General features: G+C 37.5%; 1 protein-coding gene and 1 non-coding gene across 2 annotated transcripts; one reads left to right on the top strand and one right to left on the bottom strand.

The window, feature by feature from the left end:
* Window positions 1-486: 486 nt before the first annotated feature.
* On the bottom strand, window positions 487-16,568 carry RAB11A (RAB11A, member RAS oncogene family). Its single transcript, XM_036932246.2, has 5 exons — window positions 16,364-16,568; window positions 9,754-9,949; window positions 9,325-9,518; window positions 8,250-8,330; window positions 487-875 (listed from the first exon to the last, which is right to left on the bottom strand). Exons 1-5 carry the CDS (start codon window positions 16,401-16,403, stop codon window positions 736-738), a joined length of 651 nt encoding a protein of 216 aa, XP_036788141.1. The 5' UTR covers window positions 16,404-16,568; the 3' UTR covers window positions 487-735.
* A 281-nt stretch (window positions 16,569-16,849) lies between these two features.
* TRNAQ-CUG (transfer RNA glutamine (anticodon CUG)) lies at window positions 16,850-16,921 on the top strand. Its single transcript has one exon. It is a non-coding gene; the product is annotated as a tRNA-Gln (tRNA).
* Window positions 16,922-18,304: the final 1,383 nt, after the last annotated feature.

Raw genomic sequence — 18,304 nt, 5'->3', positions numbered from 1 at the left:
TTCCACGTCTACTTCCCAGCCTGCCAGGGCAGCACTGCTTAACACATGGCCCCATTTAACTACAATGCTACTGAAACCATTAACAGTCCTTTGTGTTTATTAAGGTAATTCTTGTCCAGAAAAAAAGTGGCTCCCTTTCTAATCAACTTGGATGCTTACAAAAATTAAAAGACAAAATTTACTAAACTATGTCACCTTATTAAGGCATTTTAGAAAAGGACTTCCAGAATAATGGAAAATTTTCAAGCTCTCAAAATCTTATGTCTATACAGCAATTCTTAGATTTGTGGAAATACACACTGCACTGAAAAAAGAGTGTATGAATTCTAAGCTGTTCATTCTAAGTTGCTCTGTTGCAAAATGATAGCTTATTTCCAAAGTCTTCTTAGTTTGATTTGATCAAGACCAATAAAATCTGAGCTTCAAGTGATCAAGTTCTATTATGTCCTACAATGACAGGCTTCCATGATGAAAAGTAAACAATAATTGAGGAATCCAAACATTCAGTTTATTCAACTAAGGCTAGTGAAGCCATAGCATGAAAAAAAGCTGCAGTCATTCAGAACAAGTGGATGATTTTATAAAGCTAAAATCAAAAGACTTAAGACATGGAAAAATTCATAAGTATGAGGAAGTAACAAAACACAAAAGTGACCACAAGAATTACAAATATATTTAAATCTCAGACCTGGGAAATGGACTATACACAGCCTTCTAGGGGAGAAGAGAAACGCTTTATATGTTCTGACAGCACTGCACCTTTGGCTTGTTTTCAGTGGTTGGTGGAACATGAATAGGAACCACATTGTTGCTCGGAGACATGTCATTTTCACGTCTGTCTGACATTTGCTTCTGGGAAACAATACGGTATATCTCTGAGTGGAAAAGAAGAAACAGCAATACTCAGTGTGAATAGAACCACCAATAGTTGATGTAAAAGATACACAGACATAGAAGATAAATTTGCAAGGAAGACTGTCAATAAACTCAGCATAGAATACAAAAACTTGAAGTTTTTTCCAACAGCCACTGATTAGAGTCTACCTCCTATTTTTAACAATTTCCTGTAGGGTAAGAGGAGAAACAAAGATTTTTCATTTCAGAGGGAAGATCCACCAGTAGTAAATATTGGTTTAATGAGATACATAATTTATGGGCTTAGATCTAAATTAAACCACGAAAGTATTTTCAGTCTACCACTACTAAAAAAATCTACACACACAGTTACTGTAACACAGAAAAATAAAAGTAAATTTGCACTACTAGACACCTTAGGTATTTTTCTTGGCTGTGTAGGGACCAGCGAAACTTCACAACATGCCAAAATCTCAAAAGATCTTGAAAAAGGAGGGAAAGATAATGTTTATCAGTGCCTCCTAAAGTTAAACTGCAACTAAATAATTATTCAACTTAAGATTTTATATGACACTTATCAAAACTAATTGTTTAGTGCCTACCTCTTTCACTGAACATTTAAAACTCTGTAAGGACCAACAAAGTTATGTCTACATTATTCCCTGCTGTATCTCCAACATAGAGCATATAGTAGGAATATGATAAGTAACTAACTACACGAATAAATGTTATTACACTCCTCTACAGCAAGTATATTTATTTAACACATTTTATTTGGTCTTAATTACACTGACTCAAAGCAGTTCCCTGTGACTAGGTTATAAACTCCTCACAAACAGAATGTATCTTAGTCATTCTTATTCTTTGCTCTCCCAGCACTCCCTCCAAATAAAATAGCCTCAAAAGGTAAGGGAATTCTTAAATTGGGATAATTTGACATGCATTATGATGGACTATAAAGGACACAATGTTTTCCTATGAAAGACACCTGTGTATTCCTGCCAAAAATGTTTAAAATGAATTTATCATGAGGAAACAATTAGATAAATCCAGACTGAGGGGCATTCTACAAGTCAACTGGCCAAGACTCTTCAAAAAGTTATTGTCATAAAATATATTTAAAAGATAGGGATAAATGTTCTAGATCCATTTTTATTAAATAAGTAAAATTTCAAATTCAATTCCTCAGTCCACTAGCCATATTTCAAGTACTCAATTAACATCCTGTGGCCAGTGGCTTCTCTATTTGATACCTCAGATATAAAACAATCCATCAATACAATGTATGATCCCTGACCAGATCCTACATTTAAACTGTAAAAACTAAATCTATACAGGATGTCAGTACACTTAGAGAAATGTGAATGTGAGCTGCACGTTAGATAATACTGTATAAACATAAATTTCCTAGATATGAAATTATATGGTATTGAGACTATATAGGAGAATGCCTTGTTCTAAGAAAAAATGCTCACATATTTAGTAGTAAAGTCCCACAATGTCTTCAATTTATTTTCTAAAGATTGAGCAAAAGGAGAAAAAGTATATTATACACATGTATAAATAAACCAAATGTGGTAAATTGATGATTCTAGATTAAAGGTATATTGGTGTTCATTGTATTATTTCTGTAATACTTGAAAAATTATAAAACAAAGTTATGGGGTAAAAAAGAAAAAGAGTATTTTCAAAATGGCCCAAACATATCAACCAACTGGAATGTGTGAACATCATGTGGATTCTAATTTGGGCTGTGGAAAAAAGATTTGAGACAGGAAATTTTAATATTGCTTGGGTAATAGATGATAATAAGGAATTATTGCCAATTTTTAAGTGGTTTTGTTGTTACGGGTTTAAGTCCTAGTCTTTTAGATATACATCATGAAATGTTTACAAGTGAAATGATGCAATACCTGGGATTTGTTTCAAAGTAATGGGAGAGGGAACGGGAGGGAAGACTGGTTGACAGATGGCTCCTGGGAGTTCATGATACTATCTTACTTTTGGTATGTTAGAAATTTTCCCTACCAAAAAGCTAGAGAAGAAATGTATTAATTTAATACATTCTGTCTAAATTAAGGACTAATTTCCTTAAGCCAAACAACAGAAACTTAGTCAACTGATAATGTAAACTAACAAAAACGCTGTCAGATAGTATACCTTTTCTTATGCTTTTTTTTGTGGAGGGATGCTAAAATTTATGTGTGAGAAGGTTGACTGTGGTTGCAAGGTGAAGCAGCACAAAGGGAAAAGTTAGATTATAATAGAGAGGCTACTGACTAGAATTTTTTAAAAATTAAAAGGATATGGAGTTTTCATTTAGAGTCTTTTCCTTGAAAAGGGCTGGGACTGGAGTGTGTCAAGGGTAAAGGAGAAGACAGTCATTCAGTCAGGCTAGTAGTTAACGAACAAAGATCATCAGCTTACTGTAAAACTACACCACTCATTCTTTATTCTTTGTTTCTAATTCCAAATTAGATGACTCATCTTTTTCAAATGCAAATGAGTAAATATGACCCTCTACAAATTTTAACTTTTTTTTACAGGTTCTTTTGAGGATTAAGTTAAGGGAACCAAAACAAAAAATATTTTGGAGGTTCCTACATGATAAGCAAATACTGGAAGAAAGGAAAGGGAAAAGGCAGAGTTCTCAGAGAACACAGAAAGTTAAATGATTAAAGAGATCTCATTACAAAGCAAGACATTTGAGCAGTGTTGTGTAAGTGTCTACAAGTACTGCACACTGTTTTATGGAAATGGATTACTGCTACATTTGCTCCAGTCACCAAAAAGATGTCTGCTGATGAAAATGCCAATAAGCAATAAAGAAAAGAAAGTGTTGGTCAGAAAACTGGGAGTAATTTTCTTTCAGGCAGAATGGGCACTAAGAGGCTACACAAGTAATTTATTTTATGTCTCTTGTGGCTGACTGTATCGCTTTAAAAAACTGTGGTAAGAAAACTGGAAGCAGGTACCTTTTAGCTGGCATCTGATTAGAGGTTATTAAGGTAGAGAGCAGGGGACTGGACTAGCAACTTGCTAAACCAGATGCAAATATTTTCCTTTTTCAAGGGCATGTTCTCCTTTATAAGCAAATGTATGTGATACACTAATTGCTGTGCAGTCCCTTGTCAAGATGTCCAAAGGATAGGTAAGGTTAGAAAGAAAAGAATTCTGTTCTATCATTCCTGTATCAGGGTCTCTTATAGGAGACCTAAGTATAAAGTAAAATATTAATATAAGATAGCTTTAAATATAACTGACTGAAGAAATAAAAAAGACATATGCCTATTTCTACTCTAATGGAAATATGGATCAAGTTCAAAGTAAAGTGTAAGGTAATGCAACTGTTCCAAACTGTGGAACAAAAAGGACTGAAATCAGTCCCTCCAAAAATTGTGAAAAAAGCAGACGTGTGAGTTACTCCACTACAGCCTAGATCAAAATTTGTTAGGTCTTTTTCAAACCCACTGCTCCCCATGTAAGTTTCTCAAAGGTCAAAAACACTCTGATTTGACATACTGACACATATTTAAAAGATTGCCACATGCCAAGAACAAAGCTACTACACCAAATTAAAAGATTCTCTGTAATGAAATTAATGACTGAAAACTCTAGGCCCACTTTTAAGAGTCAATATGCTAAGTGAATTAAAATTCTTTTAACCACAGAATTAAGAATTTAGTCTTCATACTAAAAAGATAGCTTGGACCTATTAATTACACAGAAACCTGGCACATACCACCTTAACCAAATGATCAAAGTTAACACCACCAGTAATAAATAAGACAAACTAGTATCATGAGCCTTCTGATATGATGCACTAAGAACACTTGTGTGGTGTTCCTGCTAAAAGTGCATAACCTGAACTTAATCATGAAGAAACATCAGACAAACCCAAACTGAGGGACCACTACAAAATAACTGACCTATAACCTTCCAAAAAATGTAAATAAACAAAAGTCTGAGGAACTGTTTCAGATTAGAAGTGACTAAAGAGCTATGACAGCTGAATGCAATGTGTGCTGATCCCAGACTTTCTTTTACTAATATAACGTAATTGAACAATTGGCAAAATCTGAATAAGGTCTACAGCTAACACTGATGTGGACTTACTATCTAAAGCTCTGATTTTGATAACTGTACTATGGTAACACAAGAGATTACTTCCTTGTTTTAGGAAATACACACTGAAAAAAAAGTACTTAGATATAAAAAGCAACATGTCTCACTCCAAAAGGTGCAGAAAAAAATAGTATGTACATATTTAGATGGAGGAAGAAAAAAGAATAAAACAGAGGTGGTAGAATATCAATATCTGGGGAATATCTGGGTAAAGGTATTTGCAAATTCTTTGTACTATTATTGCAACCTTTTAAGTCTGAAATTGTCAAAAATTCAAAGTTAAAAGAAAAAATAATAGTATGTAAAGCATGGATTGAAAACATCCCTTAATAAACTTGAGGATGAAAGACAACAAAACTACACTGAAATGCCAGAGGATGCACAATCTACCAGGCTCACTCATGCACCAGCTAACCATCTCTAAAAAAATACCATTAGCAAAACTATGTCATGGAGTTACTGTCAAATTCATGGATGTCAAAATACCATGGGTCTATTCTAACACAAGCAACACAATTTTGGAGTAATGTAACTTTAGAGCAATAATGCAGATAAATTTTCCAATAAATAACTTTGCATCTAAGAATTTATAAGTTTTTTTTCTTCCAGCATCATCAAAACACAATGTAAATGATCCCTAATACTGTAAATATTTAAGATACAATTAAACCTAATCAGATTACTGTTGTCTTTCCTGTTTTTCCTATGCATTAATACTCCCACTTGTATAAAGAAGAAAAGCTTAGAACAACCTAACACTTGCAAAACAACACAGATGTCTGCTGCCATATGCAGTGATCTCTAATCCCGCAGATCAACACTGAGATTTATGCAAGAAGCTGAGGAAATAATGAATATAAGAGGAAAAGTGGTAGTAAGTGAAGCTAAAATCTTGTTTGCATTCAAGCAACATTAATTAAGCAAAACAAGTTTAATCTAGAGTGAATTTTTAGAGAACAGCCAGATGTTCTTCATCTTTAGACACTAAAAAGCTCAATTTTAAGTATATACTACTACTTATTGATTAGTTCACTGAGTGGATCATAAATTCAATGTTACAGAAAGATACATAGAATAATTCACTGCAGATGTCAGAAATATCAGAATTTATCCTCAATATCAGAATAATTCACTGCAGATGGAAGAAAAGACTTGGTCTTGTCCTGAATATCAGAATAAATGGACTAGAAGTTGAAATCAGAATAAATGGGTTAGAATTATAGCAGAGGTGATTTGATGGGGCATAAAAAATATCCCAATAACAAGGATGGACTAAAAAGTTTTTTCAAGTGAAGTTTTCAGAAGACACTCACAGAGCTTCAAGATGACTTAACTCACTCATTTTAAGACACTATGAATTTAAGACCTAAGGACTAGGGAGGTTTAATGACTAGTTAAAGAAGCAATGGAAACAAAAGTGGTAAAAGGTAAAAACCTCTAACTCCTGGGTATAAATTCAGTACTCTACATATTGGCTCAGTAGAATTCACACAAAAAGAAAAAAACAAGATTTGCAGGCATATAGCATATTTAATCAAATCTTGTTTGCTTGTAACAATATGTAATGAAACTTGACAGAAGACTCTAAACTACCATGTCCCAAAGACTGTTTACCCAACCTTAGCAGCAGTTCTCTTAGTTACTATTTTTCTGATAACAGAAATCTAATAAGACATGTAAATCATCAATATTTAGTTTACATTTAATGAGGTTTTGTTTCCATGCCTTAACTGCTATTTAACTACTAATATACCAAATATTCACTATGTAACAGAGATAATTAACTATTCTACATATAAGAATTCATGTACTCTTATCTAAAAAAAAAAAAAAACACACTTCCAATTGTAAAATAAATAAGCAACCGGGATGTAATGTATAGCATAAGGAATATAGTCAAAATATTGTAACAACTTGGTATGGTGATAGCTGGTACTTAGAATTATCATGTATATAAATGTTGAATCACTGTGTTGTACACCTGAAACTAATGTAATGTAATACTGTGTGTCAACTACCCTTCAATAAAAAATAATTATCTAAAAAAAAAAAAAGAATTCATGTACTCAGTTTTGGAGTCTAAAGTAGATGTTTCAGTGGCAAACAATTCTTTTTTGTGGTTATAGAGACAAAACATAAGTCATAACATAACAGTTAAGTCAAACCATATCACGGGGTATTTATGAATACAAAAGCCCTTTTTCAAAAAGAAAATAACTCCCCAAAACATATATAAGTTTTACAAAGTAAGGCCTAGGAAGGTTAAGCAACTTGCCTAAGATTACAGAGGTGGTTAAGAGGTGGAGGATACAGGACTAGAACCCAAGGTAGGCTCTTAAATCCTAGGCTTCATTCCCTCCATTTTTACAGTAAAATATGATGACATTTAAATATTAAAATCTGTTCACCTCTAATACAAGTGCATGCAAAGAATAAATTAAAATCTTGTTACATTATAATCGGAAACTCATTTATTAACCATTTCTCCATACAGACTTTTAATAACACCACATAAAACTGTACTATATATTAAGACTACACTCTATATCGTGAGTTCTTAAAAGCAATATACAATTTTAAAGTACGTAAAAATAACTCATCGAAATACTTCTTAGAGGAGTCAGGCCAAACTTACTGATAAACTGGTTATTCTAATAAGTCAGGGTAGATATGAGTCAACCCGAATTTTCTTCTTATTGGTTAGGTTGACCAGATCTGCACATCCATATTTCAAAACAACATGAGCTTTTTTCCTTTCCCCCTATTTATTTAAGCCTTTCTATACATATTCACTGGCTAGTTTTCTCTACAGGCAACACCTACTTCTTCAATATATCACAGGAGAATTTTACTTTTTGTTTTTTCATTTAAATTTTTAAGAATTTATTTTTCCCTAACTGCTTCTTTAACACATCAGAACCAAGAACAGCTTTTCTTTACCGAACTTCAAAGGCATTTATAACTTTCTATAGCTGGGATTTCAATTATTTGTCTTATGAAAGTACATTTAAGCACTACTTGTGGTATGGAATACGAAGTAATAAGAGAAGTGAACAAATTATCTTCAAAGTATTTTTCCCACTATAAACCAGGGTGACCAAGTTCAGCAAGCAAGGGGTGTAAAGGTTTAGTACTCTGAACAGCTCTTGCTATAGCGGCCCTCAAATGATAGTCATTCTCAGATAGGATGATACACAGTTTCCTGAAAAAGTTACTTCCCTCAAACTTCCAATTCCCACTGATACGATCTAAAAAAAATCAAGTCTTACCTGTCAGAATTGTCTGAAAAGCTGCTTCTACATTTGTAGAGTCTAGAGCAGATGTCTCAATGAATGACAAACCATTCTTTTCTGTGGAGAGACAGAAAAACTTCCATCTTGTCAAACTGTAATACAAGGCACATGATACATTCAAGCCTTCAAAAGGAAAATAACATAACTTTCTAAAACCTAAGACCTCCTCAACTTCTTGGGCAGTAAGGGTACCATTCTACTTACAGTTTTAGTAGATTAAAAATAGAAGTGAGAAATTTTTCTTAGCTTCTTAATTAAAATGAATACTACTTACATCTAAATACTACCACTAGTAATGAATGACACTACTCAAAATGTGGTAAAATTATCAAATACCTGATTATTCCTATCCCTTACTGTCCTTCTCCCCATCAAGGCTACACAGCTATGGTATAAATGTAGATGGGTATATGTGATTCACTCAGAATTCTGTAAATGTTAATTATTTGAAATAAAGCTACATGCCTAAAAAACTATTATAGAAAACTTTATTCATAGCATAATCACTAGTGGAAGGTCACAACTTTCACTAGCCAAGAATGCATAATGTTGCCTTCTGGTAGGCTGCCCCTACTGGAAAGAGGCAAGAGAGAAAGATCCTCCATAAGGAAAAAAAATTTTCATTCCTAAGCAGCTACACCTCTGTTGGTCCCTGATGCTTCCTGGGCCACTGATTTCCAGACCCACGTAGAGCAGCCTTGGTAAAAACACAAAGATATAATGAAAAAAAGACAGGAAGCACAGAATAAATGGATAGATTTCACCTATCCCTTCCTGGGAGAGAAAACAGTTGTTTATGGCAACAAAAATTCAAAAATACTACAGTCGTTTTAAGAACTCAAAGTTAAGCCAAAGAGCCACTTTTGCTTCAAAACTTTGGTGGTGAAAGTCATCACAAACTTTCAGAACAGCAATCCTTACTATGCATTCCTGTGTACCTTTCTGAAACTATTGAAACCAATTACACCCATTGGAAGCGTATCAAAAGTGCAAAACGATAACAGCAAGAAATACAGATTCACTGTAATGTCATGGAATTCCTACCACTAACCTGCAAAAGCTTTTGCTTCATCTGTAGGAACTGCCCTGAGGTGACGCAAATCACTCTTATTGCCCACAAGCATGATAACAATGTTACTATCAGCATGATCTCTCAGTTCTTTCAGCCATCGTTCTACATTTTCATATGTGAGATGTTTAGCAATATCATAAACCAATAAGGCACCAACAGCTCCACGATAATATCTGAAAACAGAAACACGTATTTATTAGAACACAAACACAAGATGGAAGGGAACACCACAAGGAACTAAATATATGGATTACATATTTTTAAAAACACACTTATAGATAAATTTCAAAATCCTAATACTGGTATTCTTAAAAGGAAAAAATAAACAGTACCTCTTCGGATACCAAAAATCAGCTAATTCACTTGATGACTGCCTATTTACCAGAACTTAAAAACCATGACACTTACGCTGATGTTATAGCTCGGTATCGCTCTTGCCCTGCTGTGTCCCATATCTGTGCCTTTATTGTTTTCCCATCAACCTGGATGCTTCTTGTTGCAAACTCTACTCCAATGGTGCTCTTGCTTTCAAGATTGAACTCATTTCGCGTAAATCGAGACAGGAGATTACTCTTTCCAACCCCAGAATCTCCGATAAGGACAACTAAAAAGACAAAGATCTTAATGTCAGATGAATGAGGCAAACACATTCAAGAATACCACCAGGCTTTAGAGAAAAAAAAAAAAAAATAGGACATCTGATTTTTAAAAGGGGATGGGGGTGGGGTTGAATAGCCATATTCTTGACCTGTTACCAACTGATAAAAACAATTCATTCTTTTTAACCTGTTCCTACCTGCATAATGACTTCCACACACCATCTGCTTAAGACAGAGTATCCTGTCTTATACATGCAATTTTAATCATAAATCCACTAGGCACTGAAGACAGGCTAACTCATTAATTACCATCAATGCTCTACCAACCTTACTACCACAGAAGGCAACTTGAAAGGTAAATCCTAAACCAAAGGAACAATTTGTGTATTAAAAGGTATCAGGCATGAAAGTAACAAAGGATGATGGTGTTAGGGAGGGCAAAAATGAATAGGTTCTGCTTAGTTTCATCAAAGACTGGGTGTGACCTCAGGACTCACACCTAGGCAAAATGAAACATGTTTAACATATGAAGCATCAGGTTTATAAACTTTGCAACCCAGATTACAGAAACTACAATGACCCTTTAATAGCTGTATTTATCAGACTGGCAGGAAGCTAGAGACCCCTCCAAAAACAGACACTCCACTAAGTTTAATAGGGGCCTAAGATGCTAAATAACAATTCTGATTTACTGAGTTAAAGCCAAAGGAGAGATACACTTTCACCACTTATTTTTTTAAAAAACAAGTTTTGATTAGATGAATTTATTTCCTATCATTATTACAGAAGGCAGTTTACTACTAAATACACAGGGATTCTTTTTTACCCAAGGTGATGTTACACCTAAGAGTTTCATAAACAACGGGGAAATAAGCAGTTATCTTGTTTTAAACATTTTTATCTGAAGGAACAAAATGAGTTCACAGGTTTACAAATTCTCAGCTCGATAACATTTTTTCCTTTGTAAAAATTTCACTGGCATTTCAGAAAATATACTTATTTCTACTGTTGCCTTCTAAGGCTCTTCTTCTTTCTTATTAACTGATTTAACTTAGAAAAGAAAATCAAACATGCAAGAATAAAATCAAGGCATAAGACCATACCTTACTAAAGAGACTGAGATTTGGTGGTGGAGGTAAAAAGGGAGGTACAAACCGTGAGAGCTCACTGCACCCTGGTCAGAGTGCAAAAAGAGGCCATTGCGCATCCCTTCCTTGTTACAAGAACAGATACGAACTGGCCTCTGAACAGTCTTGGAGAGAGTACATTATCAAATGCTTATCTTTCTAGCTTCCTCTGTTAGCTGATTCAGCAAGAAATCATCCAGGTGCCAGTGACTTTATGCAGCACAACTTATAGTTACTTCTAGCTGTATAGTCAATTTAGAGGTATTAGAGGTATTGTGGCAAACATAGAAATTATAGTAAATGATTTAATTTGGATACCAGGGAAGATGTCACAATTCTGGGCAATGAGGTCCAATCCCAGTTTCAGTAACAGTCTACCCTATTAATAGGATACACTCGCTGTTGCTTCTTAGTGCAAGCTGGATGCTCTGTAGAGGAAACCTCCTTTAGGATCACTTCTAGCCCCAAACTAGCACTGCCATATAAAAAAGCCCCACTTGGGGTATGACTAAGGCAGAAAGGGAAAACCAAAAGTTAAAACGTTTCCCCTTCATAGGAACTCAGATATCGAGGTAATTCAGGAGCCAGTCACATAGTTTAAAGCCAAAGAGCAAGACATCTGACAATGCTTTTGCAAAATAAAAAATAAATAAGTCAAGGAACATCTTCTCCCTCCCACAAAAACCCCAGCACTTTCAGGTTTTCCGATTCTTCCCTTTTAACCTGCATTTTAATGATAATGCCCATTATCTCCCCCCATCCTCAAATCTTCATGCCAACATAAAGATAATGATGGCATTTTCCCCCCTCAAAGTGTCCAATTAACATTATAAAAAATAGCACCCTTATCTGAAAATAATTCAAGATTCATGAATGCTTTATACAGTACAATACAGTTATCTGGTCAAGGTTGTTAGAATTAAGACTGGCAAACTGTTTAAATATTAAATCTGAATGACAACAAAAGATACTGGTTCTGCAAGAATAGTGCTGCCAAAAAGATGCCAGGAAACGACACAATGAGGAAAACTGCTCGTATTCAGTTACTAACTGAGAAACCAAACTGAAAGGGTCATTCAGGCTCACTAAAAAATAAATGAGAATTGATTAAATTACCTAAGCAACATAAGAGAACTTACTGGCTATGACTTGAAAAAAACAAACCAAAAAAATGAAAAGTTCACGGATTCGAACTTAATTTGTATTCAAAATAGTTTCCCTCATTAAGATAACGGTATTTAACTGCTTTGTAAAAATGTGACAAACTGTATGATCACATCCTACAGTTCAAGAAAAGACTCTGCAGTGACTTTCCTGTTTTCCATAACTAGTTCCTTAGGTTAAAAGTGCTTCCACTTTAAACATTTTATAACTATATTCATCTATATGTTTATATATATTTATATAGTATAAATACAAACATAAATTAAATGACAGCATCTATATAGTAAACATCTGTAATAGCATTTCTAAAATAACCTGATTTTAACCTCATCTGCTGAATTTTAAGTATCATCTCTCTCAATTTGGTTCATAGCAAATGTTAAAGCTTCCAAATGCCATAAAAACATTATATCTTACTTAGTAAAAATTTCCACCTCTTCAACCACATTTAGTTTTATCCACTCTTTTCCAAACTAATGTACCAGACTAAAATTTAATTCAACAAACCATCACCATAAATCAGACCTAAATGTTATCACCTTAAGAAATAACTGATTTTCATACTGATTTTTGAAAATGAACCTGGAGATGTTTCTATGCTTTCAACTACATTCATAGTTCAACCTCAGTGAAAGTCTTTAAAATAAAATGAATTCAATAAGGCTTCAGCCTAGACAAGTTTTTCCAGATTCAGCAGAATCTCAGTTGCTCAATCAAAAGTTGTGAAAGAAAAATGACCAAGATGCAAGACGGCAAAGTTCCTATGGTCCCTTCCACTTGGTCCCTTCCACTGACAACCAGCTGATGACTTACTACTGACCTTCTGGAATGAGACTGAAACAAAAATGATGTAGACTATTCAGATTTTTTAGAAAATGTGATTTTGATTGGATTGGTGTGTAGCACAGTACTTGTAAATAAGAACTGTGACTGACACTGCAGTTGTATGTGCCATAGGGCTTCAACCACACTGTATGTAAATACTTGTAGAATTAAAGCTTTTAAGATTAAAAAGTCAAGTTTTAAAAAATGAAATTAACTGGGGAGGATGGGTGGGAAGGGAGGGAGAAGGCAGGGAGAAGAAAGGGGGCCTTATGATTATTATGTATAATGTGGGGGGAGGCACGGGGAGGGCTGTGCAACACAGAGAAGACAAGTAGTGACTTTACAGCATCTTACTACACTGATGGACAGTGACTAATGGGGTATGTGGGGGGGACTTGGAGAAGGGGGGGTCTAGTAAACATAATGTTCCTCATGTAATTGTAGATTAATGATGCCAAAATTAAAAAATTAAAAAAAAATGAAATCAATTCCCCTGCACCAAACGTCTCACTGTTGAGCTTAACTAAAGATTAATGTTCAAGAACAAAGACATAATTTAGAATAATTGTCCTGCTCTCATGTTATACTCCCATTTGAACCACTGTACTAATCAAAATATCCCTTCATTTTCAACAGGTTTGAGTTACAAACTAACTTCCAATTCCCTTAATTATTAATTTTGCTAGGTAAGCCTTCTTTCAAGTACAGAACTGCAGCTCATCTCAATGAGTAAGTCTCTGTAGAATGAAACCATTTTAAAATGAAATTGTTGCTTCACTTTAAAATATGATTTAATTGTAAATAAGAAACTGGCTAAATAATCAACAGTGAAGTAAAAAAAAGTGACTCACATCCTGTAAGAGCTTGAAAAAACTGGAAATCCTTCTCAGCAGAATTTTTTAAACACCCTACCTTATGTAGCAAAATGTACAAAATGAAACCATAACCCATGAGAACATAAAACACATTAAAAGTTCCTACTTCTAAGTTTCTTTACTAACACTTTATTCTTCTTCTTTTTATAAAAACTTAAGGGTCAAAAAACTGACAAGAACCACAGTAACTTCTTTCACATTATTACCATTTATTGACTCCTCACACCAGTCTTAATTCTCACAAGAGTCTGGAGGTAGGTATTATTTCTTTTACAGATGAGGGAACTGAGACCCAAAGACGTTGACTTTCCCAAAGTCACAAAGCAAATTTAAGACCTGAATTAGGATTTGAATCCAGGCTTGTTTGATTCCAAAGCCCTATGCTCTCAATCTCTGTTAGTAGGATGGTCTAATCTCAAAGTTAAATTAATTTTTTAAAATCCACAATAATTAATATTCTTAGTGAAAAAAAAAAGGCTTCTATAACCAACATTCAAGTTACAAACCAAACAGGAGAAATACTATTAGTCTATCTTGTTCTAAATTAATTACTTCAAGGGTAGCTAGCAGCCCACTGCCACTATACCTTATTTAAAAAAACAAATCTCCCTTTAACCACCGAACACCAGTCTCTAGGGTCTCACTTAAGCAACTTCACCTGACAAATGCCTTTAGCAAACAGTATGCATTCAGCAAGCTAATCCCAAGTTTCCCTTTGGTGTTTGTAAAATGCATTAAGTATTCTCTTCTCTGTAAATGTCTCTCCACTACGAAGGGTGGGAGTGGATACTGAATGTACCCCCGCCCCCCATATAATATTTTGGCTCAGAGGAGTTAACTGGTGATAAAGGTGTATCATCAGCTAGTATGCCAAGATTTGCAAAGTATTCGTAAAGCAGTGTTTCCTGCTTCGTTTGGTCAATCATTCTTAGTACCCAATAGCAAAGTCAGAAACGGCCACTATGTTAACACTCTTTAAACTCCACCCTCCACTGTAAAGCTTTAATAGCAATGGCTTCTTCTTCCTGGTAATGATCTTTGTTCAGCATACTACTGATGGCTGCCCTCCTAATTCAGGAGCAAAGAGCATCAGAGAGAGCGCGCATTCACTGAACAAAAAAAGCATTTACCATACTCTTTTATCATTGAAAACTGTATCCTTTATCTTTGTTGATTTAAAAAAAAAGCTATTTGGATCCATTCCGGACTAACCAATAAGTAATTCTTTCTATCCACTCTCCTCCCTCCAATGTTTTGTCCAAGGGCACTGCATGTTTCCCTATTTATAATAAATACTTAATTTGACCAAAGAGCACACAACTTCCCCCCAGCCCCCACCTTTTGGAGAAAGGTATGTGGCGCCAACTAGGACTCTTCCCTTCCTGTTCCAAAAAACACCAAAAGGTCGGATCCTCCCAGTGTTGCAGCAGGAAGCAACCAGTCCATAGTGATAAGCAAACTAGTATTTGTGCAGCGCACAACCTTTCCTGCTCAGGAACTGGGCCTTCAGGTCTGGCAAGGATAACAGCCGCCACCCATCCGCAACCCCTTTCTCGTGAGAAGAGTCAAGAGTCCATCCGGGCTGGCTGCCGCTGGGTAGGGAGAGTAGGAGAAAAAAAGCCTAGGTGGGAAGTCACATCAGTCGGCCGGGTCACTGCGACAAGCACGCGCGTGGATGATGGACAATCCTCTTGCCCCACCCCACCCCCCACCCTCGGGGTCGCACAGGAGACGTGGGAGGCCCGGCTCTAAACTGTTTGCGGAGGGAAGGTAGAGAAAGAGCTACCAATCCCGGGGGCAGTGTGAGAAGGTTACTAACGCGTGAACGTGGGGAAAGGGGGGGTGGGGGCTGCTGGTCCGCCCAGATTTTAACGAGGACCTGGCCCTGGAATAGAAGACGGCTAGGAAGGGCGTCCGTCCGAGGGGATGGGCTGCGAGGGGCCGCAGAGGGGAGGGTCGCTCCAGGGGAAAAGAGGGCAGGTAAGGAAAAGATCAGCGGCGGGCGTCTGCGCGGAAGGAGAGGCGAAGAGCCGACGGAAGGGCCTGTCAGAGGGGCTCAGAAAGGGGAGTGAGGGTGGACGCCGAGGGGGAGGGGCACCAAACCCGACAGCGACGGTGGGAGGGGCGGCCCCTCTGGAAGGGCCGCAGAACCCGGGGAAGGAAGGCGATTTAGGACAAGTCGGTCCGCCGTGAGGACACACCGTGAAGGGGCCGAGGCTGGCCAAGGCCTACGGGGAGGTCACTGAGACACTGGCGAGTGGGGAGGACCCCGCCTGAGGAGAGGAGAAGGGGCTGGGCTAGGACATCGCAGAGAGGAAGGGCTGAAGAAGGCCGGCTTCAGTGCAGGGGTGGCCCGCACGCAGGTCTCCCGGGAGTGTCCCGAGCCCCCGAACAGGGACTCGGTGGACAGGAGAGCCCACGGCCTCACCTTTGAAGAGGTAGTCGTACTCGTCATCGCGGGTGCCCATTGCGCGGCCGAGCAGCGAAGGGGCGGGAGCAGCGGTGGTATCGGTGGGACTAGGGGGCGTCGCTGCAGGGGTAACCCGAGCGCCGAGCTGCCGCCGCCGGACTGGGCGAAGAACCCCTCCCTGCGGCTACGCCACTTCCGTCAGGCCCCAGCCCCTAAGGGGAAGTACTTCCGGGGGGTGGCGCCCCGCCCCTGAGCCCAGGTTGGGGTTTCGCGGGTCAGCCGTGTCCGTCTTCAAATTCTCACCGCATCCAGGAGGCTCAGAAGGAAAACGAGCCCTGGACGCCCAGCTGGCCACACTCCTAGTGGCCTCTCCCTCATTGCTCGCCTCACCAGGCGTAGAAGCAGGGTACTGGGGAGTGCGTAAGCCCCGCCCTCAGTGGATTAGTGGATGGGGGTGGGGTTCTGTAAGGATGAGAGAGCTGAAGCCGGTCCTGTTAGCATGGCGGTTCCATGGTGTAATGGTTAGCACTCTGGACTCTGAATCCAGCGATCCGAGTTCAAATCTCGGTGGAACCTGTGATCGTCTCATTTTTTTCTCTGCCACATTTTTAATTACTTTATTCATTAAGGGATTGTTGAACAACTATGATATATATGGCCTTGAACTAAGTATGGAGGGAATTTCTCAAAATACGATCTTTGCCCATGAAGACCTCACAAATGTCCCCCTTCAATTCTGAACTCCTGTCAACTGGGTGCCTCCTAGGGAGCCCCTTCCCCTCGCCTTTTTTTTACATGGGACCTCTGCCTTAAACCTTAATTTAAAAGCTTCCCATGAAATTTGATTCCTTTTGCTAGAATTTTCAATCTCCATTTTCCTTCAAAGGCAGGCGTTTTTCCTCACTCCTTTTCTCCGGAAATCTCTCAAACTACCTCCAGATGTCATTCAGAGAACTTCGCCCACCCTCTTCGTCAAGATTCTTTAAGAATCTTGCTTGAGGGCCTATTTGTCATCCTCTAAGCTAAATCCGTTTGCATAATTATTTCATTTAACACGCAGCTCAAAGGTCGGCAATTTACATTTTGGAAAAAATGTGTATATTGAGACTCCAGTAATTTACCAAAGATCAGGTGGCGGAGTCCCCCTTTACTAAAGAGTCTTGTTATACCAAAAAGCTTTTCCCATTTATTGTCACAACCCCGAATATTGAATGCAAACCCTCAATTTAGACTTGGCAAGGATGCCTATAGTAAGTGGAATAATGGCTCCCCAAAGATGTCCACTTCCCACTCCCTGGGAACTGTGAATTTGTTAGGTTACATGGCAAAGGGGAATTAAGGCTGCAGATGGAATTAAAGTTGGAAATTAACTGACTTCAAAATAGGGAGATAATCCTGGATTCTCCAGATAGGCCTAATGTTGTCACAAGGGTCCTTCCTTAAAAGTGGAAGAGAGAGGCAGTGGAGGTCAGAGTGATATGTGAGAAGGGCTCAACCAGCCCCTGTGGCTTTGAAGATGGAGAATAGGGCTAGGAGCCTAGGAATACAGAGGCTTCTGAAAGATGAAAAAGGCAAGGAAATAGATTCTTCCCTAAGGCGCCCAGAAGGAACACAGCCCTGTTGACCCTTGATTTTAGCCCAGTTGGACCTCTGACAAATTTAAGACCTACAGAACTATAAAAAGTTCATGTTGTTTTAAGTTACCAGGTTTGTGGTAATTTGTTCAACAATAGAAAACAGATACAGTACCATTTTCAGTGCTTTCTATGACAGTATAATGCCAACAGGTTTATCTAAGACCTAAATGCTGCCTTGCACAGTGGCAACCATTATCTACTTTGGGGGAGTTGCATAATATTACTCAAGCAGCTAAATATTATGTGTACTACAGATTGTAAGACTTAGTCCTAGCACTACTCAGGTGAGTCGACAAGTTGGGCCCAAGAAAAGGGGACTATC

This window comes from Manis pentadactyla, chromosome 11 (genome assembly GCF_030020395.1).
Source record: "Manis pentadactyla isolate mManPen7 chromosome 11, mManPen7.hap1, whole genome shotgun sequence".
NCBI classification, from domain to species: domain Eukaryota; kingdom Metazoa; phylum Chordata; class Mammalia; order Pholidota; family Manidae; genus Manis; species Manis pentadactyla.
Note: the sequence above shows the minus strand (reverse complement) of the source record. Positions and strands in the feature narration are given on the sequence as shown.

What these genes read in the sequence shown, in the direction of transcription:
- RAB11A (XM_036932246.2), bottom strand. Translation starts at nt 16,403, where the DNA reads ATGGGCACCCGCGATGACGAGTACGACTACCTCTTCAAAG. An exon ending in TGAAGCAAAAGCTTTTGCAG is followed by an intron (nt 8,331 to 9,324) that starts GTTAGTGGTAGG and finishes GTCTCTCCACAG; the next exon opens with AAAAGAATGGTTTGTCATTC. An exon ending in TTTTCAGACAATTCTGACAG is followed by an intron (nt 876 to 8,249) that starts GTAAGACTTGAT and finishes TTTTCCACTCAG; the next exon opens with AGATATACCGTATTGTTTCC.